The 26,736-nt window shown below is 42.8% G+C and overlaps 2 protein-coding genes across 4 annotated transcripts in view; one reads left to right on the top strand and one right to left on the bottom strand.

Annotated features, from left to right (window-relative positions):
• The window catches only part of RAB20 (RAB20, member RAS oncogene family), a 46,970-nt gene extending 34,179 nt beyond the window's left edge, over window positions 1–12,791 (top strand). Inside the window, exon 2 of the mRNA XM_007063909.4 lies at window positions 11,633–12,791. Within this exon, the coding sequence (XP_007063971.1) occupies window positions 11,633–12,165 (533 nt within the window). The 3' untranslated portion in view covers window positions 12,166–12,791. The remainder of the gene's footprint in view (window positions 1–11,632) is intronic.
• A 7,943-nt stretch (window positions 12,792–20,734) lies between these two features.
• The window catches only part of COL4A2 (collagen type IV alpha 2 chain), a 246,965-nt gene continuing 240,963 nt past the window's right edge, over window positions 20,735–26,736 (bottom strand). For all 3 annotated transcript variants that reach the window (XM_043535436.1, XM_037896774.2, XM_037896782.2), the window contains exon 48: window positions 20,735–22,677. In XM_043535436.1, the coding sequence (XP_043391371.1) occupies window positions 22,423–22,677 (255 nt within the window). In that variant the 3' untranslated portion in view covers window positions 20,735–22,422. The remainder of the gene's footprint in view (window positions 22,678–26,736) is intronic.

Below are 26,736 nucleotides of genomic sequence, written 5' to 3'. Positions count from 1 at the left end.
CACATCACAGGGGTGTGATTTGTAAAGTGCTCTAACATATTACGCTCTACAAGTGCCTCGTGTAGACCTTGCTGCATGCTCTAAATGGTACCTAGTTTGAGTTAACGTAATCCTTTTAACACAAACTGATACTTTTTTAGAGCATTATACAAAAGATTGCATAAAGATGTTTATAATAGTTTCTGTGTTCTCTTTCTTTTGAGAGGAGAGAGTATTTGATTTGACTTCCTGAATCCTAACTTGGTCAGAGGTGGGATTCAGATGATGTAGATTCACTGCATTAATGTAAAGATCCCTAATGTCAGGCCCATAGCTAATAATATGATATAAGGGTTTGTTCAAAGCCATTTCCATGAGTAGATTCTAGTGGGTAGATGGATTGATGGTGGGTTTTGCAGCTTCTGTTCAACTTGTTTGATGGTTGTTTAAGGTAGGGGTTCTACTGATAGACATCTATCATCATCACTTCCCTTGCATTCCTTAAAGCTCATTGGAATAATACCTTTGTCATATTATTGGGTAGTGGTCTAAATAATCATGTCTGGGTCATGTCATGTGGACAGTTTAGTCTGTAGCTTTCTGTTGAGAGCTCTCTTTTTCGGTTTTGTTTTTTTTGTTCAAATAAACTATTACTTCAGTTGAAGCATGATGTGACCGTGTGATATTACCATGTGGTGTTTGTAGTCTGTCAAAGGAGATGATGATAGATTTAATTATTATTACTATTTCAGAAAGTTTAAGTGAATGCACTTTTTATTTAGGTGCAGCTGTTTCAGTCCCACAGTCCTCATGCTTATAGAGATAACCAATGTCCTGGGTTTGTATCCCTCTCACTTAGCATCTGCAGTAAGAAGCTTTAGACTCTAGAGTTCCAGACACCTTCAGAGTGTTTGTTTTAAAAACAAACTTTTGGTTTTTTACTTTGGTTGGGGCCATAGACTGTTTGTAACTTTCCTACCATCAAAATCCCCTTTTATAATAAGATAGGTGTGTTTGACTTGGTTTATCAATTGAAAGCTAGTGTGTTTGGAAAAGAAATTGGTTGAGAGATAATGGCCTGTTACTCTTCAGTGCTAGAGACTTGTCCCAAACATTTTTTCCTTGAAGTAACTTTTTCTTGTCCCTGTTTCAAAGTGTTTCCTATGGACATATATATAATAGGGTCTTCTTTAGTTTTGTATTGACTTTTTGGTTTTTTTAATCCTATTTAGTCCTTTGAGTTAAACTTCATATCTTCTACTGTAGGTTTTTACCTCCTTTCACATAGATGAAAGTAAACGCTTTTGGGTAGTAAGATAAGTTTTTAATACTGAATTCTAATGCAGCCAAAGTACACTCTGCTATATTAATTTGAATTGATTTAAAACAAAGATAATATTTTCTGAAACCACTTCATAATGACTATTGTCACTGAGTAATAAGTAACTCCTTGATTTAATAGGATTTCAAATTTTGAAATGTCAGAACTTCCCACACAATGGAAATTCCATCTTCTGACCAGTTCTAATTATACTATCTAATAAGAGACAACTATTATTGAATAATTCATCTAACTGTTGATTCATTCATTTGTCTTCATTCATTATTTTCCCTCTTCTCCTCTCATTTTAATCTTTCTGTGTTGTCTTTTACATATTTCTGTCCCCAAACTACCAAAACTATGTACCTCTCCTTGCCGTTGTAGACTTCCCACTACTAAAGTGCCTGCCTTCTTGTGGCAGGTGTAGGGAAGTGGAAGAGAACCCTTAGAAAGGGTGGGCAAACTTTTTGGCCTGAGGGCCACATCGGGGTTCCAAAACTGTATGGAGGGCCGGGTAGGGAAGGCTGTGCCTCCCCAAACGGTAACCCTATCTGCAAACCCCCCCCCAAGACGTTCTGGTTAAACTTGGATTATTGCTGTGCACATTGTAAGATGAGCTGTTGCCAGCAGGAGAATGAGTTTGTGTGTGTGGTTTTTGGAAAAAAAAAAGGGGGGGGGGTGTGGGGGGGTGAGAGAACCTGGATTAGTGCTGGAGGTGACCCACCTTGATTATCATGCGCATTATAAAGAGGGGTTTCAAAGGGGGATGGGCTGTTGCCAGCAGGAGAGTGAGTTCGTATGTGTGTGTGGGGGGGTGGGGGGAAGGGTGAGAAAACCTGGATTTGTGCTGGAAATGGCTCTACTTGAGGATCACTTTAGATAAGCTGTTGCCAGCGGGGGAGTGAGGTGGGAGGAAGTTTTGTTTCATGGTCTCTGTGTGTATATAATGTCTTCTGCAGTTTCCACGATATGCTATGCATCCGATGAAGTGAGCTGTAGCTCACGAAAGCTCATGCTCAAATAAACTGGTTAGTCTCTAAGGTGCCACAAGTACTCCTTTTCTTTTTACGAATACAGACTAACACGGCTGTTACTCTGAAACCTATCTGCCCTGTCCCACTTCCCGCCTCCTGACTGCCCCCCTCAGAACTCCTGACCCATCCAACCCCCCTCTACTCCTTGTCCCCGACCACCCTCTCCTGGGACCCCCTGCCCCAACCGCCCCCCCCCCCCAGGACCCCTGCCAGCTCCCTGACTGCCCCGACCCCTATCCACACCTCCAACCCCCCATCTAAAGCCCCTTTCAGAATGCAGCCCTGTGAACATGGGCGGAGGACTCAAGAGGAGCAGGGGCAGCCGCGCAGCCGGAGAGAAGCGGCGGTTTCCCCTTCAAAGCACCGCTTCTCTCCGGCCGGCTGCGCAGCCGTCCAGTGCTCCTCCTGAGTCCTCTGCCCATGCTCCCGCACTGCCCACCTGATCCCCTGTGGCTGCAAGGGAGTCTCCCTTCCTGCTTTCCCCTGCCTCCGCAGTGCAGCCCCCTCCCGCGCTGGCAGCACAGCGAGCTGAGGCTGCGGGGGAGAGGGGGACAGTGGGGAAGGGGCTGGGGGCTAGCCTCCCCGGCCGGGAGCTTAAGAGCTGGGCAGGACGATACCGTGGGCCAGATGTGGCCAGTGGGCCATAGTTTGCCCACCTCTGCCTTAGAACAAATAAACTCCCACCTTTTGATAGGCTACTAAACACCTCTGACCTCTTAGAAGTCAATGGCAGAACTCCCAGTGATGTCAGTGAGGCCAAGATTTAATCCTCTGAGTCACGCTGCGGGGAGGGGAACATGGGGGTAGAGACTATCAAAGAACAGTATCTATATTTCTTGTGTGCTTATGCAAACAAAAATTAATGTTGTCAGTCCCCTCATTTGTTTCCCCATGGTGTCACAAACGCATTTATTACTTCACTGGTTGTCCTCACACAATTAATGAACAACATTCTGTTGAATCATAGAAGATTAGGGTTGAAAGAGATCTCAGGAGGTTATCTGGTCCAACCCCCTGTTCAAAGGAGGACCAATCCCAACTAAATCATCCCAGCCAGGGCTTTGTCAAGCCAGGCCTTAAAAACTGCTAAGCATGGAGATTCCACCACCTCTCTAGGTAACCCATTCCAGTGCTTCACCACCCTCCTAGTGAAATAGTGTTTCCCAATATCCAACCTAGATCTCCCTGACTGCAACTTGAGACCATTACTCCTTATTCTGTCATCTGCCACCACTGAGAACAGCCTAGCTCCATCCTCTTTGGAACCCCCCTAAAGGTAGTTGAAGGCTGTTATCAAATCCCCCTTCATTCTTCTTTTCCGCAGACTAAATAAGCCCAGTTCCCTCAGACTGTCCTCATAAGTCATCTGCCCCAGCTCCCTAATACTTTTGGTTGTCCTCCACTGGACCCTCTCCAATTTGTCCACATCCTTTCTGTAGTGAGGAGGTCCAAAACTGGATGCAATACTCCAGATGTGGCCTCTCCAGTGCTGAATAGAGGGGAATAATCACTTCCCTCAGTCTGCTGGCAATGCTCCTACTAATGCAGCCCAAAATGCCATTAGCCTTCTTGGCAACAAGGGCACATTGTTTACTCTCATTCAGCTTCTCGTTCACTGTAATCCCCAGTTTCTTTTCTGCAGAACTGCCGCTTAGCCAGTTGGTCCCCAGCCTGTAGCAGTGCATTTACTTCCTAAGTACAGGACTCAACACTTGTCCTTGTTGAATCTCATCAGATTTCCTTTAGCCCATTCCTCCAATTTGTCTAGGTCACTCTGGACCCTATCCCTACCCTCCATCATATCTACCTCTTCCCCCAGCTTAGTGTCATCTGCGAACTTGATGAGGGTGCAATCCATCCCATCATCCAGATCATTAATGAAGATGTGGAACAAAACAGGCCCCAGGACCATCCCCGGGGCACTCCACTTGATACTGGCTACAAAATAGCAGTGAGCCATTGATGATCACTACCAATTGGGCCCGACGATCTAGCCAGCTTTCTATCCACCTTATAGTCTATTCATCCAATCCATACTTTCTTAACTTGCTGGTAAGACTGCTGTGGGAGGCTGTATCAAAAGCTTTGCTAAAGTCAGGGTATCTCACATCTACCGCTTTCCCCATATCCACAGAGCCAATTATCTCATCATAGAAGGCAATCAGGTTGGTCAGGCATGACATGACCTTGGTGAATCCATGTTGACTGTTCCTGATCACCTTTCTCTCCTCCAAGTGCTTCAAAATCGATTCCTTGAGGACTTGCTCCATGATTTTTCTGGGGACTGAGGTGAGGCTGACCGATCTATAGTTCCCTGAATTCTCCTTCTTCCCTTTTTTAAATAAGGGCACTATATTTGCCTTTTTCCAATTGTCCGGGACCTCCCCCAATCGCCACGAGTTTTCAAAGATAGTGGCCAATGGCTCTGCAATCACATCAGCCAACTCCGTCAGCACCCTTGGATGCATTAGATCTGGACCCATGGACTTGTGCATGTCCAGCTTTTTGAAATAGTCCTTAACCTGTTCTTTCACCAATGAGGGCTGCTCATCTCCTCCCCATACTGTGCTGCCCAGTGCAGCAGTCTGGGAGCTGACTTTGTCTGTGAAGACCGAGGCAAAAAAAGCATTGAGTGCTTCAGCTTTTTCCACATCATCTGTCATTAGGTTGCCGCCTCCATTCAGTAAGGGTCCCACACTTTCCCTGACCACCTTCTTGTTGCTAACATACTTGTAGAAACCCTTCTTGTTACCCTTCATATCCCTTACTAGCTGCAACTCCAATTGTGTTTTGGCCTTCCTGCGCCCTCAATAAGGCTTCTTTAAAATAAAGCCTGCTCTCCTCAGCCTCCCATGGGATCCTGCCCATCAGTTCCCTGAGGGAGTCAAAGTCTGCTTTTCTGATATCCAGGGTCTGTATGCTGCTGCTCTCCTTTCTTTGTTTTGTCAGGATCCTGAACTCGACCATCTCATGATCTCTTGCCACCCACTTCTACTTCCCCTACCAATTCTTCCCTGTTTGTGAGCAGCAGGTCGAGAGGAGCACGGCCCCTAGTTGGTTTCTCCATCACTTGCACCAGGAAGTTGTCCCCAAACACTCTCCAAACACTTCCTGGATTGTCTGTGCACTGCTGTATTGCTCTCCCAGCAGATGTCAGGGTGATTGAAGTCCCCCATGAGAAGTTGAGAAGTAATTTACTGAACTACTCATATCCATAGCTTGCCCGGCTTTAGTTATATCTACAGATCTTTAGTCATATCTGTGATGGTGCCCCCCATAAGGCTTTATGGAGATATGCTTATCAATGTATATATGACATAGCTAAATATGTTTTATGCTACATATGCCATGTAACATATCTCTGTAGAGGTTATGATCTACTGAATCTATTAATCCTTTTTGTATGCATGTGTCACTTTTGTATTCGAAGTTATGAAAATTGGCTGTGTACTGGCTTGATTTTTAAGTAACCTTTGTAAAGCATTTGGTCAGCTTCTTGAGAAAGGAATGTGCAAATCAAGAAGCACTTAAAATACAATGGATCTTGGAATGCTCCAATCCACATAAGAAGTCTACTTGAGGACGTTCAAGGAAGCATGTGACCCATGGCTGCTACCTGGCAAGAAACTGAGTGTCATGCATGGATATGTGACTTGCCCAGGTGTCTCCAGAACTCCATCTTGGAGCTGGACTTTGCATCGGAGAGAGGAGGGCGTCTCCACCCACAAGAGAGAGTCTATTTAAGCCTGTGGGAGACCTCTCCATTTTGTATAGAGAGCGCCTCTCCACCCCCAAGAAAGAAACTGGAACAAAGGACAGTATCTACAGGGGGTGTGAGTGATTGCTGGACCTGGACTAGGAGATTAGTCTGTAAAAGGAGGCTTACTGGAACTGGTGAGGTTTTGTCTGTATTCAGTTTTATTAGACATAGACTTGCAGGTTTTGTTTTATTTTGCTTGGTAATTCACTTTGTTCTGTCTGTCACTACTTGGAACCACTTAAATCCTACTTTCTGTACTTAATAAAAACACTTTTTGCTTATTAATTAACTCAGAGTATGTATTAATACTTGGCGGGGGGGGGCAAACAGCTGTGCATATCTCTCTATCAGTGTTATAGAGGGTGAACAATTTATGAGTTTACCCTGTATAAGCTTTATACAGAGTAAAACGGATTTATTCAGGGTTTGGGCCCCATTGGGAGTTAGGTATCTGAGTGTTAAAGACAGGAGCACTTCTGTAAGCTGCTTTCAGTTAAGCCTACAGCTGTTAGGGGTCGTGGTTCAGACCTGGGTCTGGGTTTGCAGCAGGCTAGCGGGTCTGACTCAAACCAGGCAGGGCACTGAAATCCTAAGCTGACAGGCCAGGAAAGCAGGAGCAGAAGTAGTCTTGGCACATCAGGTGGCAGCTCCCAGGGGGTTTCTGTGATCCAACCCATCACAATATCTGTAGTCTTTTATGATGTGTCTAATATTGTCCATTTGAAGCTCAGTCTCACTGCAGCAGAATTCTTAGGGGATTTCCCACCTGTGAGTGGTTTCTTTTATGAGCTTGGCTAGATGCCAGGGGCTGGCTACAAGTGTAGTGCTGCAGCCTTTTCCTTGAGAATCAGATTCTTCCTCTCATTCACGTAGGATACAAGGTATTTCTTTCGGAGTAGCAGCCGTGTTAGTCTGTATTCGCAAAAAGAGAAGGGGAGTACTTGTGGCACCTTAGAGACTAACAGATTTATATGAGCATAAGCTTTCGTGAGCTACAGCTCACTTCATCGGATGCAAGGTACTTCTTGCCTCTCACAGATCTGAGAATTAAGATTCTGATAAAAGAATTGTATCTGAAGAGAGCACTCTAGTGGTATTTTATGTTCCCCTTTCTTAATTCCTCGCTAATACACCATCTGTGTCTCCTTTGTTTCAGAATTGCGGTGGAAAAGTCTTGGACAATCAGTATATGAAAGACAAGTCAGCTACATAGATCCTTTCTTTAGAAAATTTCTGGACCTCTTTCTTGTGTGTTACATTACAGTCAAAAAGCACTATTTTTATCTGGTTCTTCCTCCTCCTACTGAAAAATTACAAAACCCTATATGCTTTCCTCAATTATTATTTCTTCATGGGCCTCCAGATTAAAGACTTCCTTTCCTAAAACTGGCACCAGCATGGTGTTACTTTTCCCAAGGTTTTCTGGAAGACTTTTCCTTCTTAGGCTGTGTCTCCCCTCTGTCTTTTGTTTTAAATTTTTTTTCCTGACAGCTTTGCAACAGCTTTTTAACTTGCTCTGCCGGAGTATGATTGCTCTGAAAGTTCCTCGGAGACTCGCCTCTTATGGACACACCAATTTCTGTGACTTTTAATTTTTGTTTTTGTTTTAATCTCTGATGATTATGGGTATTATCAGAATAATATGTTTTATATAAAAATGGGTTTGCCATTAGTTTAACCTACTGCTTGAAAAGCTGTGTGTTTGGGTAGGGGTCAGATGATTTGTTACTTTCCCTAGGCTCTAAATGGTCACAGACTGGTAATGTTCATGTCTGTGAAAAACTGGCTTTTACTGTAATAGTAGTAGGGTGTTTTTTTGTTGGTGCTGGGACCCTCTCAGTGGCATCCTGTAGAACAGTGTTCTCAAACCTGTTTTTTCGCGGACCACTTGAAAATTGCTGAGAGTCTCGGTGGACCACTTAATGAGCTTTCCAAATGTTCTTTGTACCATTAGCTAACTATTATAAAGCGCGTTGGATAAAAGCGCTATATAAAAAACCCCTTAATCATCATCATCTTTTTTTTGTTCTACAAATAAAAGCACCCAACTCATATTTTAATATCAGTAGTCTTACCTTTCCAATGCGATGGATGTGCCCCCTCTCCCCTGCTGCGGCAGCCCCCGAGCTGAGGCTGGGAAGGAGGGCCATCTCTCTCCCTGGCAGCCACAGCCCTGGAGCTGGAGGAAGTCACCTTTTTCTCTGGCTGCCGCAGCCCTGCATGTCCCAAATTCCCCCACCCCCTCTTCTCACCCCACTGCCCCCTCCCAGCTACCCCCCAAAGCCACCACCTCACCTGACATGTGCATCTTTTCCAGGGTCCAGGCACCTAATTAGTGGAGCCATACCTGCGTGGCTCCACTAATTAGGTAGGTGGCCCTTCAGTCCCTTGTGTGCGGCCATCCAGGTGCAGACCACCTGAATGGAGCTCTCGGACCACTGGTGGTCCATGGACCACAGTCTGAGAACCTCTGCTGTAGGATAAGTCAGATTTGTTTGATTAAATTATTTGTCTATACTCTATTTCTCAAATCAGGATTGGTTTAATTTAAGTAGTTAATATTGAAGAAATGTGGCAAATGTCAGGAAGCAACAGATGGCACAACCCAACTAGAAATCAGACATTTTTGCTGCATGTTTAAGTAGATTATGTTGTGGGCTGACCTGCTTTGCCTGTTTTCCATTCCATAGGCATATTTAATGCAAAGAAGGAGAAAAGGAAAGTTACAGTAAACTTGCCAGTTCCATTCTGAGTTCTAATTGAAGATTGGCTGCAATCAACTTCTGGAATGTAACTCAGAAAGTCATGGTTCATGTTCTGCTGTACAAGAGAATAGATTAGATTTGCTTATGTATGCCATGGAACAAATACCTGTATTGTTTCAGTGTCGAATAGTTGGAGCTAACAATTTTGAGGCTGGATTTTCTGGCTTAGATAGATGAAGTGGGAAAAGCAGAAATATTTGTGTTCTGTTGTATTTTCCAGGCCACGTCGTAAAGTAAGGGTTCTAATGAAAATGATGTGATTATTTTAAAGTGTGGAAAGCAAAACTGGAAATCTAGATCTCTGCAGATATTTCCAGTCTAAACACACTCCAGTTGGTCTGTCTTTCAAATACACATGAGCAAAGAAGTGCACAGCGCACCTTTAAGCATGAATTTGCTGCTTCTGAAGATTGAAGTCTTGTGAAATACCTTCATTTGTCTTCCTAAATTGGCACATATTGCCTTGTAACCTGGGACATGAAAGTATTAATCTGTGTCCGTGATCATCTCTTTGTAAAGTTCTCATCCCTGAAGGACTGTGGACTTGATTCAAGACCTTTAAAAAGAGATTAGGTGAACTAATGTTTTAGCTGGGGATCCTTCTGTCAGACAAGCTTCCCATCAAAGTATACTGGCTTCTTCCCTTTTTCTTTGTTTAGGTGTTTGAATTGAATAGTTCTGGAAGTCATCTAAACTTAACCAGCCCAGTTAATTACTTCATAAAATCATCCTTTTTCAGTTAAAATATCTTCTTGGCAACACTTGTATTGCCTGATGCTGGCTGAAGCTATACAAAAATTAAGCACAATCAAGGTATCTTCAATAAAATCTTAGTGTTGCTTTTCTCTGGACTTCTATTAAAGATCCTTTTTCTTTCTGTCTGGCCCAAGTACACTGTCGGGTCTCCGTGGAAAGTTTAGACTATATCTAAGATCATCTTGGGCAAATGATAATGTGAGCATGGAGGATCTTCTCTCTGTTGTTTAATGGAAGGCCCTGCTTTTGGGGATGGTACCAGAATTGGTAGGTCATATTATACATAAATCAATGTTGAAAAAGCTAGGGTTGAGGTGATATCCCTCTCTTATTTGAGGGCCTTCGTTGGCATGTCTTGTTTTTTATCCTTGATTGGTAAATAGGTCCACAAGATTGTTTATCCACAATTCCATTTTGTAGCAATTTAAGTTAATGCCTAGATGCTACATTGAGTCAAATGTTTTTGTACAAGTCTGTAAAGCAGTCTAATATCTGACTTTGTACTTTTCACATGATTATGCATCTATGGGACTAAATATGGGGACTAATTCACTCCAGCTTCTTGGAAGAGTCCATGATAGTAGAAAGCTTGCCCAAGAGGAGTGATTTTCTTCAAAATCAGTAAGCCTGGGTTTTTTTTCTGGTTTTAAGAGGAGTTGAGGCATGAGAGCGTGGAGGTGGGTGTTACAAGGCTTTGGAATTCACCCACTGTGTCTCTCACTGTATCTAAACCAGTGACCCTGAAACTTGTCACCTGTTTGGGCTTATTGATTTTGAATGAAATCTGTTATCTTCTAAGGTTTAATTGAGAAACCTGCCATGAAATTCTGTATTTGTACATGCATTTTGAGTAGGCTGCAGTTCTCTGTAAATCAGTGGCAATATTTTCACTTCCTATTTTCTGACTGGTCTTTCCCTTAGTACAATATTCTCAAGAGGGTATTGGTAGACTACTTTTTTCCTTCCCTCCACTACAGAAAGGTTCAGTGAATAATGCAACCATCACATTTTATCTCCAAACAAATGTCAAAAAAGGGTGTAGGTCCGAGGGCCAGGGCTACTCTTTCCAGTGGGCCAGGTAAAAATTTTAAGAGTGACACACTGAGTGAGGAGACAATGTTCTTTCCTACTAATTACGGAGATTGTATTAAAACTGTGCCACTTGATGGTGGCTGTGGGCAGCATACTGAACGGGGTAATGGTGACAAAACTGGGGCAGGCATCTAAATCCTATAGTAGTAGGTGTCTTACAGATTTTTATAGAGTGTTTATGGAGGGTACCTTGGCATATAGGTTCTGATATATGGGTGGTAAAAGCTCTTGCCTTGTTAAGGTAACTGTTGGAATACTCATTGAGCTGAAAGCTGTGGAGATGTACAATAAGCTTAAGTTTGTTTTGCACTATTCTTCTAGAGTCACTGACTTCAGAGGCCAGAATTTCAGAACTGCATGTGTTCAGAAAGCTTGTGTGCCTGAGCTGAATTTGCACACTCAGTCAATTATAGCCGAGTATGAAATCATGGTACCTGCAAACATAAATAGTCAATTAGATGCAACTGGCCAATTACACATACAGAGCCTAGCTCTGATGCTGTGTCCTTTTTGATTTTTGCTTTTGAAGCTTGCTTGTGATAGTATGAGGTTTTTATTAGTAGTTTAGTTCAGAGTTCATTATAACTGATTACTCATCTTGAATGAACTAATATGCACACATTTTTGCTTTTACAACATGCATACAGTTTCTGAAAACATAGCGTCAAAAGCCTTGTTTAATAGCCCATTAGTAAAAGTCACCAGTGCATAAGGCAAGTAGCCTGTGGACTTGGCAATTTGTGTTCCCTGCAATATTATTGCACTTATTAGCAAAAGTATAGAAAAGTTGACGATACTGCAAATGGTAGGCTTTCCCCTTGGGCTCTGTATCCTTTTGATTTTTGTTTTTGAAACTTGCTTGTGAAACTAGGCTTTTTGTTGTTAATGGTTTAGTTCAATTTATTTTATTTTTTTTCTTTGCCAGGACGGGAGCAATTTCATGGCCTTGGTTCTATGTATTGTAGAGGAGCAGCTGCTGTTATCCTTACATATGATGTAAACAACTTGCAAAGCCTGATAGAACTGGAAGACCGATTCTTGGCACTGACCGACACTGCTAGCACTGACTGTATCTTTGCTATTGTTGGAAACAAAGTTGACCTCACAAATGAATATGCTTTATTACAAGAAACAGAAGATGAAAATAGACCTGAAAAGCCTGTCACCAGTTGCATCTCTACCAAGGTCCAAAAACAAGTCTACCTGGATGATGCTGTTGCACTCTACAAAAAGATACTAAAATACAAAATGTTGGATGAGAAGGATGTTCCAGCAGCTGAGAAAATGTGCTTTGAGACCAGTGCAAAAACAGGATATAAGGTGGACTACCTCTTTGAAACCATATTTGATATGGTAGTACCAATAATTTTACGGCAGCAAGCTGAGGGGCCACTACAAACTGTAGAAATAACCAATTACAAGTCAGCAAAAAGGACAAAATCTGGTTGTTGTGCCTAAAATACTGATGATGTGGGGAGTGAGGGGATTGTGCCTGTATGTTGTGCTAGTGATCATGAAGTTAGAGATGCTTATAGTTTGAGCAGAAAAGGAAAATCAAGGAATAAATGATCTCGAATGAAGTATGCAGAACAACAAATCCTTTGAAGATTAAAGTCTAATTTATTTATAAAAACAAAAATCTGAATGGAATCATAGGGGAAGACTTGTAAGTTTCATACGGCCCTCGGGGTGGAGGAGAGATTATAATGAATGTACAGAAGTGGGAATCTGTGCTATGGTACTGTTTCCATACAGATTGGTACTGACAATCAGTTAAGCACTCTCAAAGGAGTCCTGCTTTATTGTTTAGAATGCATTATTTTCTCCACATTTAGTATGCTACATCTAAACTGTCACTGGATGTAACTTTCTCTTTTGTACTGGATATGACTTTCACTTTAAAAAAAATCATTCATTTTCTTCTGGGGAATATTTAGATGCTGGGTACTTTTTTAAGCTTTACACATTATTTTTTTTCCAGAATATAAATTATGTAGAAAAGTCACTAATCAAGCAAATCAATTATCCTTTTGTACCAGATACCGCAATATAAGATGTACTATTAAAGTTATTTTGGAAATGAATTGTTCATTCTGAGGATTTATTAATGTACATCCTGCTACCTTAGCAGTCATGCATTCTCTACATTAACCAGGGACAACGCTGTCCTGTGCTACTTGGAGCTAAAAACTGCAAAGGGTGGTAGGAAAAAATATATTGGTACTTACACTCCTGCTTCATTATGTAGGGGCATTTGTCCCCCACATAAAGTATTTGATACACCTCCATGTCCCTATTCCCACTCAGCTGGGGTCAGGAAAAATTGCAGTTCTAATTTTGGCAGGGTGTGATTTCACCATCCAAGTTCCACAACCAGGAGGGAAGTGAAGAATTGAGTTTTCTGATGTGAAACCAGCAAGACGACGGTTTTTGGAGGGAGTGTACAAAAGCCTTTATACATCCTAAAGGAGCAGTAAAGTGCACTGATGGGCTCTTTTTTTTTGGTTGTCATTGCCGTTAAGAGGACTGGTAAGATTTTAATACTGTTCTTAGAGTGCTGTAGCACTGTCAAGAACAGTGACGGGTGTAGTCATCCAGTATCTCATACGGAGTCATGACAGGGATAGGCAGGGCCGCACAGAGGATTTTGGAGGCCCAGTAACATCTGAAACTGAGGCCCCTGCCCTTCTAAAAACTTACAAGTGAGGGGGGCCCTGGGGGCGTTGGAGAGGCATTCACCCCACAGTGGCAGATCCTGTCCTGGTGGGCTGGGCTCAACTCAGGCTGTTGCAACCTGGTGCGCAGGGTCACAGTGCCACTTAGATTTGGTTTGTCCACCACTGTGTCATGACAGAGGGGCCTCTGGGCCAAACCTGAGTGGTGCTGTGCCAGGTTGCAATGCTACCCTATTTGGGGGCTGTCTTATATGGGGGGGCCACGGCAAACTGTCCCTCACCATCCCCTACCCCCCGAGCAACTCAGGAAATAGGTAATAACAAATGTAGACCCCAATTCTTGAAGTCGTGTGTGTGTGTGTGACTCCCATGGATTTCAACGGAGTTCTGCACATGGAGCAGTTGTACAGTTGGTCCCCAAAACAGAGATTTGGACACCTACCCACTCACCCACACCAAACCAAGGTTATCCAACACCGATAGAGACAATTTCTGAGTAGCTAAGTGTTAAAAGCTGTTACCAGATAGTAATTGGTTTCAGAGTAGCAGCCGTGTTAGTCTGTATTCGCAAAAAGAAAAGGAGGACTTGTGGCACCTTAGAGACTAACCAATTTATTTGAGCATAAGCTTTTGTGAGCTGTAGCTCACTTCATTGGATGCAGATAGTAATTAAAACCTCTGTAAACGTCTGTCCCGCTGAGAAATGTTTTGCAAAGGGGCTAATCTGAAAGTTCAAAGCAGCGTCCATTATTCCCATTACAATGATTTAAAGTCTATGACACATGATGAGGTGAAATACGGTGGCTACATTGACCGTTTTGACCATTTTAAAAGTTCTGGTCTTGGGTCTGCTGGTCTCCTCCATTACATGTTTTGGAAGTATTTGTCAAACTAGCAGAAACATTAAGTACAGCCGTAGTATATTAAAACCCCATGCTTTCTTTGCTTACCCACCAAGTTCAAGTGATTCTCTGCTGTCTCCCTCCTCTTGTCCCCCTCCTCCTCCCACGACCTGGAGGGGTTTGTCAGGAGTCTCCATAGCACTGATCACTTGGTGCTGCTTCAGGCTGAAGAGCAGACCATAGGACTTTGCTGGTCTCTGCAACATTCAGAATCAAGAGGGTGGCTGAAAGCTCCCCCTCCCCAAGGCTGCACAATCTGCAATGCACTGCCTGAAGACTCTCAAAGCAGAGCTAGTGTCTTGTTGTAGGTAGCTGTGAGGTCAGACTTGCAGGAGGTAAGTGAAGTGGAAACACTTTAATTGTACATTTTAAATATACCACGTTATGTAAATAGGCTCTCACTTTTGGGGGCTGTCTGTATTTGGTTCATTTGAGATCTTAAGCAACACACACAAATCTTTCCCAAAAGCTTCAACTGCTCAAACCCGCCCTCACCCGCCTATTGTGTTCGAGTCTACTCTGAAAAGGATTGTCAAAATCAGTCTTGGATTTCAGGTCTGCTCCATGTGTGGAGTCAGAGCTTCACTTGGTGACTCTTGGGACATAAAAAGCACGTACTGCTTTTAGCTCTTTCTCAGTATTGCTGGCTGGATTCTTTACGCTCCAATTGGCTGACCCTGCACAAACCCGCAGCAGACAGTAGGGTAGCAGAGGTGTAACTGAGGCTCATTAGTCATGCAGAACCCTTCTTATGATGGTGAGGGATGAGAAGCAAAGACTAGGCTGACTTGCAGGGCTAGTTGTTTTGTGGGGGAGGGAGCAGAGCGCCACTTGTTAATTTGAGCCCATTTGATCTGAAGTCGCTGAGGCACAAACCTGAAATCCTAATGTGGTTTTTTAAACCTTCTCCAGTTTAGAGTAGAATTAGACTTTTAAAGCAAAGTTCAGAGCATTTTTAAGTTAATTGTTGTGGTAAAGACTTCAATGTTCTTGAGCTTTGAGGCTTTAAGTTCCTGTCTATACTTAACCGCTGTGTTGAGGGATCAGCACTATTCAAAATAGGCTTAGTTTTACAATGCAGATGGCCCCAGCCTCATTTCAACTGTACCTTGGGCTTCCTCAAGCCCTTTGCATGACTGAGGAGATGCAGTTCAACCTTCTCCACGGCAAGTCAGAAACATATGGTTTAACAGCAAGAACCCATGTTACATCCTGTCCCCCAATATGGTACCTTTTAATGTTTCTGTGATCAAACATTTTGGGTTTGTGTTTAAGTGCTCTCGCAGTTGTCAATTCCCCAGTTGCAGGGGGACCCCAATCTCTTGTCACTAGTGAGAGCACCAGTCTTTCTGGAAAGCCCTTCATGGACTATATTTTGCTTACTGAGGGGGAGGAAGAGTGAAGCTGTAGCACAGCGACTCGCGGCAGAAGACTTGGCGCTAGTAACCACTAGTGGGTGTTATGCAAGTAAATGCTTTAATTTCTGTGTGTCCTGAACAAAGCCTTAAACTGACGCACTTGCTGTGAAATAGCATAAGTGCACCTGAGGACTGTGCGACAAAACTGCTCGGGCTGAGTTCCGTATCCGGTTTGGATTCTGCAGGCTTACAGTGGCAAACTGCACCCGTCTCTCTTCTCTCTTCCTCCTCTGCTATCAGTAATTCGTGGGACACATTGCGCTAAATGTCTTCTGAAAACCGTTTTTCCTCATTTGATTGAAGCACAGTAGCACTGATCACTTTTCAGAAGTGACTTTGGCTTGGAGGGGAAGTTGTGAAGAAATTGAACCATCTAGTAGAATTATTGCACTTGTTTCCGAGTAGCTGACCCTGTAGGCAGGGACCATCACCACATGGATACTGTAGTAAGATCTGCTTTAGAGAAATAACATAGTTATCAGTAGCTAGTCTCTCTTTCTCTCCATACAGTCACTGAAACTGTCTTCACAATATAGCTCAAGTTACTTCCCTTGAGGTAGCCTAGCTCAGATGAGAGTAGCCATGCTGCAGAATAATAGTTGAGCTTCTGTGTCCACAGTGGGGCTCCACTTGCGTGTGGTGTTAGGACTTCTGCGGGCATTGCTCATGGTTCTTTGCGCGACAGTAAGCTGAGCCACTCTATAAATTCTTCCCAGTGAATTACAGGAGAACTTGTCTGTCCTGGGCAGGTCGGGGGGGAGAAGTGTGAGAACACATTGGAGGTCTGGGGGCAGTCAAGAGGCACTAGCCTGCATCCACACTGCAGAGTGGTGGTGGTAGTGGCTGCATTTTGTTCACTTGAGTGTTAGTTAGCCTATACCCCCCTGACAGGCTAGCCAACTTGAGTTATAACGTAACTCTACAGTGGAGACAAGCCCTCAGAAGTCTACTATATTCCAACCAGATCTTTGGCTCCAAGACCCGAGTTTGTGTTTGGTGAGCAAAGCAGTAGCCCCCATTTGCTCTCCTAGCAGCAGAGCGAACTACTTTATGCACAAGGAGGTCACGTTTATTGCTTAAAATCTGATAAAAGTTAGTTCTTCCTGTCTGCTTTCAACAAGTCCAGTAACACATTTACCAGATAATTGAACTCGGCAGATTTGGGGAACGCAGCCAAGCTCTCAATCTCCAGTTTCAATAGAGTGCTGCACTAAAGCCCAGAAGAGAGAGATGTTCTCTTTTATTCTTCCAGGCACAGAAGCACGAAGCTAGGTAGGATTACTTTAAAAAGCAGAGTGTAGGACAAACAGCATGTTTGTTTGAAGCAAAGCGTTTCTTAATCTTTAATAAAAGACAGGCTTGTAGCATGAATAGTCATGTCTACACTCATCAGAAAGACTAGATTATATTATAAGAATTATGTAGAAAAATTGAAAGCTGTCAAAGACGTTTGAGTTGTATACCTATGGCTGATGGGAGCCTGTGAGTATTGGAACATTCTTCTATTGGGTGGTTTGTAGCACCTTAAACCCATGGGTGACTGTTAAAACTCTAACTTTGAGGCACCTTAACTGCTTCAAGTATCCTGAGTGACTTTAAGTGTGCAGAAGTTGAAGTTTCCTTAACACAAGCCAAGAAAACTAACTACAAAATCTAGCATTCATGCAATGGTGAGGCTTAAAAATCAAGTACACAGAACTGAGGATGCACAAAAGTTCAAGGTCTTTATGGCTGTTCACTTTTGGATTCCTTGAAATGTGAACCCGACTTCTCAATTTTAACATGATCATGCAAATATTTGCATTTAACAGACTTAAGCACAGAATATCTAAAACTGGAGGAAGTTAATATCTGATGTGATGGTTTCTAACCATCAAGGGGATGAGATTCTGGAACAATCTCCCAACTGGAGTTGTCAGAGCAAACAGTTTAATTAGTTTTAAGAGAGAGTTAGGTGAATTTGAGTACAAGTGTAAGATGAGGTTGTTTGTGATGGTGGGGGGAGGGGCAGGGATAAACAGCCCTGCCGCTCACTCCTGTTTGTTTTATGTTCCTGAAATGCTAGTTTGAGGAACATTTCAGCTGGCCACCTGCAAGGGTCAGGAAGGAATTTTCTCTCCCCAGTGTATTCTGAGAGGTTATTTTAAATCTCCTTCCTCTGAAAAATCAGGGATGGCTAGGGCTGGAGATGGGACATTGGATTGGGAGAGCCAGGGTTCTGAGGTGGCTCTGAGCATTCACTCTCTCAGGTGCTTGGCTGGATGGTTTGTGCTCACATGCTCAGGGACTAACTGATGGCCATCTGCGGGGTGAGGATGGAATTTTCCCTCAGGTTGGATTGGCAGTGACCTTGGGGGGTTTTCACCTTCCTCTGCAGCGTGTGGGTGCGGATCACTTGGTAATAGAGGTCCTTTTCTTTGCTAACAACTCCCACCTCAGACTTGACAAACTCACTACAGCAAACACGTCTTCCAGGATATTTATCTATAAAGAGTAACATGTAAGATATCTACAGAAAACCTGTGACTTGTCAAGATTCATAATCGTATGAATGGGGGTAATTAAGGAATAATGTATTTATATCAAAAGTATGCTTTATGGACTTGGGATAAAAATTAGGTACTGGGGATAGTGTGTCTTGGTGACCGCCCATTCGGGCAGAGGGGAATTGTCACCCTGCCCTGTTTAGTCAGAGTTTAGCCTTGCACAATGCTAAGGCTTTCAATGGGAAAACATCAGAAGCAACAGCAAACACTTGAAACTACTAGAAAGTAAAAAAAAAAAAAAAAAAAAGAAATTTACAAGGAGACTGGGGTTCGCTTTGGCTGTAAATAGAAACAAAAGACTGTTTCAGTATCACAGGGGAGAGGGAAAGAGCCTCTCTAGTCATCCACAGAAGGAGCCCCTTGTGGATAGGGGGAGAGTTTCATGAATGTTTGGATCCCAGTTCTTTGAAAACAGCCATCACTGCAACAGCCTTGGGTGGGGGGAACTTACTTTACTAGATAGGAAAGGTAAATATTAATAGGAGTAGATCCAAGTTTGTTTTGTGATTTTTGTTTTGTATTGTAACTTTTATTTCAACCACTCTTATTTCTAGTTAAATCTTTATTCTTTTTAAAATAAATTACTTTTACAAGTGCTGTGTGCTATATGGGACCAGTGGTTTAAGGTAGAACTGGTGAGCTGGGGTACATGGCTCCTTAGAGGGCAGGGGATCTGGAATTTCGATGAGTAGCCAGTGTCAGGGGCTGATATCACAGGGGAATGATGCAAAGAGACTCGGGGAACTGAGGTGCACCCATTGTTAACCTGCAAAGTGAAAACAGGGCTGGCATAGCCTGAAGGCGAATGCTTTAGTGGCTGAAAGGCTGGTGGTGTTAGATGGTGCCAGGCACAGGCGAATCTCCCTCATGCTAGAGGCAGGGGCTAACCAGGTGATTTTCAGTTCTGTGTACTGTTGCAGTAACTTGCCAGGATTATCTGGGTATATCTCACTTAATCATTTCCCTGCCACAGCAGGGGCTTAGGTCCCTCCTATTATCTACCTCTGGCACATGCTTCTAGTTTCTCATGGGCTGTAATGCTTTGGTTGAATTTCAGCTGATCGGGTTAGTGTGCGGATGATGGGTGGTGCTGGCAGTCCAGGCTATACAGGAGGTCAGACTAGATGATCTGGTGGTCCCTTCTGGCCTTAAAGTCTATGGCTCTATAAATCAACTGACAAATAAATGCTTCTCAGCTACAGTTTCACAGGCCTAAAAACATTCCCTTGTATTACAAAATTCACTGCAGGCAAAATTCAGGTGAAATTTCTGCCAACACAAAGAAACTGAAGTGGATTTGGTAGCTGATTTTAAGAAATATATTAGAGCATCTGTAAACAAATTGATACTATTCCCTGTTGCCTACTCTTTAGTTAGATTCTCTTAAAGCAGTTGCAATAGGCTCTCGCATTAATTGCACACTGCAAAATTCAGAAGTGAGGAGTATTTAGTTCAGCAGTTATAGTTATTTGCCAAATACTTGAAGAGGTACTTTGATTCAGGGGTGGAACTGCAATATGTAACTGATGGTAATTGTCAGGCATGAGACAGCTTTGGGTGATATTGCCTACGCTGTGTTTACCGTCCTAATGGCTTAATTTAGCTGAAACAAATATTAGGTGGCTTTGTCTGTTGGGGAGATTGGCTCTTGTAGCTGAGTCACCAAAATGGACAGAGGTTGGATACTGGGCTCTGCCATGACTTGGGCAAGTTACTTAATCTGTGTCCTCGGCCCTTGCCAGTCAGATAGGGATAATGCTCTCTTACCTCACAGGGATGTTGAGGATATACCCACAATGAGTAAGTTTATCTAAAATAAGAAAATACGTCATTGCAGAAAACACGCTAGCTGAGAATTCTTTAAATACACCTATATGTCTACTCTTTTCATCAAGGCGAGGCTCCTCTGCTCTGTAATTTTACAGACCATTATAGATTCTAGGGTTAATCTCCATCCCAGGATTGCACTGAGAGCTTGTCTACATTGTGAAATGCTGCAATGGAAGAATTCTTCTATTGACCTAGAGCTGTCTACCCCAAGGGTTAGGTCACCTTAACTACCTTGTTCAGGAGTGTGGATTTTTCACATAGCTGGGGCGACCAATTTTTTAGTGTAGACCAAACCTCAGAGCTGCATTGCCTAAGATGATGATAGGCAACTGAGGAACTGGTTAAATTCTCTCTCCTTGTAACAATGGATGGAATAGCATCTTACTTAGCATCCTCTCTCTGAAACGGCTTGTATGTCTCCAGCTGACAGACTGAGCAGACCCCTGCTTGGTTAAATGGTTTGAATTTAGATTGAGGAAGCTTATTTGGCCACCTTTTGATACTTCTGCTGACATCCAATTAACATTGGCTTGTTTAAAAAAAAAATTAGAGACAAACAAATCCAAGCCCGCAAACTAACATCTATGAAAGTAATCTGCAAATGTAATAGGAGAGCCTGGCATATGTTTAGAAAATTGAAACAATCAACAAGTAGATGTGTAGAAAAAACAAACTTTATTTAAGATAATTACAGCAATGAGGGACCATAATTACAAAACCCAACAATCAGTGCAGCAGGGGAAAGGTGAACTGCATAAGGAGAAGTTAAAACTGATGTGGAGGAGATAACTACCGATTATTTTAAAGCCAGCGCAGTAAGCGTACATAGTGCTTTTCACCCATGCTAGTAAATGTAGCTCCTCCCCTCCCCACAAAAAATCTTGCTGGAAACATTTAAGCGTCATGGTATTTATCATGCTTATTACCATGCTGCATAAGAGACTCACAAGAAAATAAGCAAGCGGTTTATCATCACGTGGTTCATTCTTCTCTCCCAGGGTCATGCGGGACAGCTTACCCCTGGGCCTAATGTTTTCTTTCTACAGAAAAAGCAGTTAATCTCTGTCGGTGACCATGTAGCAAACCCAGTAGATCTTTTGCAGGAGGCAGGGGCTACCCATCATAGACTCTGTAGATCCTCAGCAAATCTTGCACCCAATTTCCAGGGCCTTTGAAGATAAACTGTGCAAGAAACCCCCTCTGGGTGACTTCTAGCCCCTCGACATGCCCTTCCTAGCGGTACAGCTGACTAGTTATGCTACCATCATCCCTCTGCCCTCCAGTTGTGCACTTCTTCACAGATGAAGTAGACAGCTTGAAGGTTTTGGATCTGAAGATAAGGCTGTATTGAGTAATAATAACTTCAGCTGGGAAATCTGTGCACAGAGCACGGGTTTTTCAGGGACGTATGTTGTATAGTGGCTGCTCCACAACCATATAACCAAATTCATATGGAGCCCTAACCACACAATGTTATTAAGCACATGGCATGGTGGTTAAAGGAAGCATGATGCTCTCTCCCTCTTGTGGTCCCATGTGTCTAGTGGGCATTTGCTCCTTTCTGTTGTGTGGCACAGAATAAAGACCCACTGTAGTTTATCCTGTGATGTGGGGTATAGCTGGAAAAGTGTGATAAGTTTGTGAAGTAACATGCTGCCATTAGTAATGAACTGTTCTCATTGCAAGAAGAAGAGAGTAACACTAAATGTGGCTACCTGAGCTAATTCAGAATGTTTATAAACCCTCTGGTGGTGAAAGTGGTAGGACAAAAAGCATGGCAAAGGCATGGGGAGTTTAAAACAACCTATCTTTCCATTGTAAGTACCCAGGTATAAACTTTTATTACAGTAAAAGGTAAGTTCAAAGGCTGGGCGTGGGGCTCAGATCTAGGAGTACTTCCCAGAGGTTAGCCCACTGCTGTGCTAACACTTACATTTTACTGTTGTATGTTACCACTTAATTAATATGAACTACACTTGTTAACAATAAACTAAGACAAGATGTACATTTCATTGAATGTTTACATCAAACATGTTAGAGAACAGATCTGCCCAAGAGAATTGTTAGATTAGTAACTGGATGGTTTTTTTGTGGGGTGTTTTTTTTTTTTTGATGTTTCAAGGTTGAATATTTGACTCAATTAGCAAATAACATGGTGTTAGACTAGCAAAATATACTGTATGGTAGGAGAAGCAGTCAGCATTTGGTATAAGCCTTTGTGCTTTTACAGACACTTAACTTTTCATTCAGCTTTTGAGGTAATAAGTTAAATAAGCACCACTGTGATAGGTCTAGAACACTGTAGAAACATTTTCCTTTTACTACTAGGAATATATAATATATTTTACAAATTTTTCATGCACACTTGACATCTGCTGATATGAGTTCGGATGAGACCTGCCTTGAGCGTATCTGCTGAGGGCAAGCTCTGGAATTGCTGGTTAATAGTGGTAAGCCAGAAGCTATACTTGTTTGCATAGTAGTGGCAGGTTCCTCGGGCACCATTGCATTCAATGAAAGGAGTAGCTCTGAAGTCTTCCAGACAGCTCCCAGGAGAAACCAGTGACTGTCCTCCACCTTCATCACCAGCTCCAGTGTGCTATGAGACACAAAGAAGGCAGTGTTCAGATACAGGACAGGGCTACACAAATCACTGCCCTAGATCAATACTGTCAATAATCAACAGGTAGGGGAGGGAGGAGACCAAGGCTAAAATGACTTCTAAATCTGTTACCTGAAGAGTTCTCACTGTAGGACATTCCTACTGAGGCATACATAGGGCCAATCTTGCAAACCTCACCCCCATGTTTAAGACTTATGGGAGTACTATTGTTGATTACTCACAGTAAAGTTTGTAGGACTATCTGGTTTATCTACATTTTCCATTTTAACCCTATCTACCGCTTCTTTACTCCAGACATTTAAGATTTCATATTTTCATGGCAATAATGGTACATTAAGACATGTATAATTCACACTCTTTAAATGACATCTCTAAGCAAAACTGACACACAATCATTACTGTACCCCTTTAAGAACTAAACCCCTCCCTTTTAATGGTGTGCTGCTGAAACAAGCACGTAGCGGTGAATATCCCAACAGACTTCTCCCTACTTTTGCAAAAACATTTAACATTTATTCTCCTATCGCCTTCTTCTCCCATCCCTCAAAACCCTTCAATTTTTAATGTAAAAGGAGAAACCAAATCAACAAGTTTGTTTTTTAATTCATATGAAAACATAGTAAGAATAAACCCTCATTTCTTGCCTTTCACTGCACAGGCCAACTGTTGTTCAGCTTGCAAAGCTGTCCACAGATCAGTAACAAAAGTAGAAACTGAGCTTTTACCACAGTGCTAAATAGGTATGGTACGAATTCCTCTCCTTTCACCGTTCTCTCACTCAGATTGCCATACGGTACCTATGATTCTGGGTAACAGCACCAAAGCTTTAATCTCTGAGGTGTTAAACACTGTTCAGTTTCAGGTCTTGTGCAATACTTAAAATCAGTGTGGTGTCACCAGGGATGAACTTGGCCCTCTTCTCCTTTATATGGGCGGAAATGGGGTGGGCACCAAACCAAAATATCTTAGTGTAACAACGCTCTTAGCTCCCAGACTTAACTCATTTGCCTCCAGACAAACGATGGCCTCCCATTTACATTTTGTTAAGTAGCCTTCAAATCTTTTCACTCACAGCTAAAGCTCATGACACTTCACGTATACTTTAAGTACCATTTGAACAGTGATACCGGGTTATCCTGAACAGAATTACACAACAGAGTATTTTCAGCTATCTTAATGACCTACCAACAGCTAATGCGCTCAAAAGAAATCTAATTTCTACTCACCAGGGCTCTGAGCCTGCAACAGGATCTGGCCAGGCATGCCCTGTTCTTCTGCATGAAGTCCCACTGACTTCAGCAGGATGCTGGGTGACCCATTCTGATCTCTTTGCAGGACTGGCCCCTAACTCTAACACCCAAGAAGAGGGATCTACCATTTTACTGAAACCAAGGAAGTTGTAGTGAAACACTATTGAACTGAATATGCTTTTCTTGAGATTATCAGGAACATCGTGTATAACAAATCTTATTCTTCAGTGTTCAGAATCCCACCCTGTATCCTAACCAGCCACTTCACTAGCCTCTGCTTAATTGCTAATGCTGTGGTGCACACACACATCAAAAAACTGAAGCTTTCCTCCTGTAAACACTTGTAGTTTTTGGCACTTTCCTTGGTAGCAAAGGACTTTGTACTGGGAAGTCTACCTCTTGTTGCCAAGGCTGCAGCTCTCTCCTTACAAATGCTTAGTATTTAGACAAGGTATTTACAAACAAGCACTCCTATGAGGTATTCTGTTCTATATAGGTTTTAATACCAGCCTCGTCACCACAGTACCTGAGCATCTTCCAGTAAATGGATTCAGCAAGATGACTAACTCCTGTCACAGGTTGTTTGTTCACTCACCCTCTCCCCAGCTAGGTGTCTTGTTTTGGTAGCAACAGCCATCTTTATATATATAAAAAGATACTATGTGTGTGTTAGAGAAAGCAAGGTCAAAGAAATGTGCCTTGAACATGGAGCAGAAAGTGGTGAGGTTTGTGATCATTCTTAGTTACTGGGGAAGTTCCTTCCAGTCTGGGATCAGACCGTGGAGAAAGTTCTATCTGCCACCCAGATGAGCTCTACCCTTGGTGGGAGTTCCATCGGGTCAGAGGAGCAAAGTTGTACAGCAGGGTCTATTCGTCCTGAGCTCTACAGAGTCTTTTAGATATACTGGGCCCAGGCCATGGAGTGCTTTGAAGATAAAGAGTGAGACCTTGAACCAGAGGTGACACATGGAGAGGACGTGGGGTCACATCCCACCTCCCCCAGATTTGCTGCTTGGCTTGTACTGAGCATGTTCAGTAACACTGCTGAAGCTGGCAGCCCTCACTTTGTCCTCCTCCCCTCACTCCCAGCAGGCACGGGTCATCTTTGCCTTGAACTTGATTTGATATTCTATCTGAAGCCAGTGTACAGAGCAGAGGTCAGTTCTGACATGTTCCCGGTAGCGTGTGTGGCTGAGGAGATGCACTGCAGAGTTTCCTACATATTGACTGTTTCATGCCCAGGTATATTGCATTGCTGGAGTCCAGCTAAGCGGTGACAGGCATGAATAACTGAGGCCAGGTTTTCGTTTGTCAGGCTGGGACACAAGTGGAGGTGGTAGAAAGTGTTACTTTCCGAGGCTGCTAGATGAGAGCTCTGTGTCAGCAAGAAATCCAAGAGTACTCCTAGACAACAGACTAAACTAATTTTGGTTGTGCTTCTTTAACCCCTGGAGACTGCACCACGGCTGCAAGCTCTTCAATATATTTTCCTCTGGCCCCCCCCCCCCCCGCCGCCCCCCCCGAGCATCACCTCTGTCTTGCTCAGGTTCAGCTGCCACCCGCTATTCTTTATCCAAGCACTGGGCCATCTTGGTGGTAGTGTCTTATGTGATGAAGGACAGATCTGCATATTGCTGGTACTTGAGTCTGTGTCATCTGACCAATTCACTTACTGGTTGACTGTAGATGTTGAAAAGGATCAGAGAGAGCATTGATCCTTGTGAACTCCACAAGTGAGGGGTCTAGTGGGGGAGGGGAGTTTCTTATCACTACTCATTGGGAGTGGTCTTCCAGGAAGGACTGGCTATTTTAATGCATTATCCCAGACTACTGCCACCTCTCTCAGGTGAGAGAGCAGAATCTCCTTATCAACAGTATTGAATGCAGAGAGGTTGAGCAGGATGAGAATGGGTTTCTGTCCTCTATCTGTTTACTGGAGGAAATCATTCAGCAGTGCCACTAAAGCGGTTTCTTCAGTTTTTTAAATTTTAGGTTTGTAGTTTGAATTTTTTGTTTTGGTTGGTGATTGTTTAATAGTCAACATTTGCTGTGGAAAATGTCAATGAAAGTGAGAGTGTTTTTTGTTTCGATGACGTTTCCTGTGGGAGGAAAATCCATTTTCTGACCAGGTCTACTTAAATAACCTTCAGAAGGCCAGAAACAAAATCAGTGTTAGGAGCTGAGATTAGAACCTAGGTGTTCCTGTCTACCCAGGTTCTCATATAGTACCAGTCACCATGCTTAGCCGAGTGCCTTTGTAGTTCCCTAAGCCTTTGTCGGACATACCTCTCTCTAACTTATTGTACACACCTAGTGGGACATTACTTATTCTAGGGAGAATTCTGCATTCCGTTGTTGTTACTTCTTGGTACTTCCTGCAATGCACATATATTCTCTGTAATTTTATTTTTTCAAAGGGCTGTTATTTTAGTTTTTTCACTGGTTTTTGCATTTCATAATTTTATTTCTCTCTTATGCTTAAATTTAATTCTTTGAGTAGTGAGTTCTAAAATGCCTAACCTATCCTGCCTGGGTTAATTATCCCTATCGTAACTTTTTAAAAAAATAATTATCTAGGTTTTTTGTTTCTACTGGTGGCGCATATCTGCACATTACCTCGATATTGATGCACATAACAAAATTCATTCTGCACATGGATGGAAAAAATTAGAGGGAACATGTGTCTTAAGGATGAATAATTTTCAATTTGAAAGCTGGGACAAACCAAAAACATCATGAAATGTCAAGTTGCTTAAATACAGCTTTTGTTTGTTGAAAATAAAAG

Source organism: Chelonia mydas, chromosome 1, assembly GCF_015237465.2.
Source record: "Chelonia mydas isolate rCheMyd1 chromosome 1, rCheMyd1.pri.v2, whole genome shotgun sequence".
Taxonomy (NCBI): Eukaryota; Metazoa; Chordata; order Testudines; family Cheloniidae; genus Chelonia; species Chelonia mydas.
Note: the sequence above shows the minus strand (reverse complement) of the source record. Positions and strands in the feature narration are given on the sequence as shown.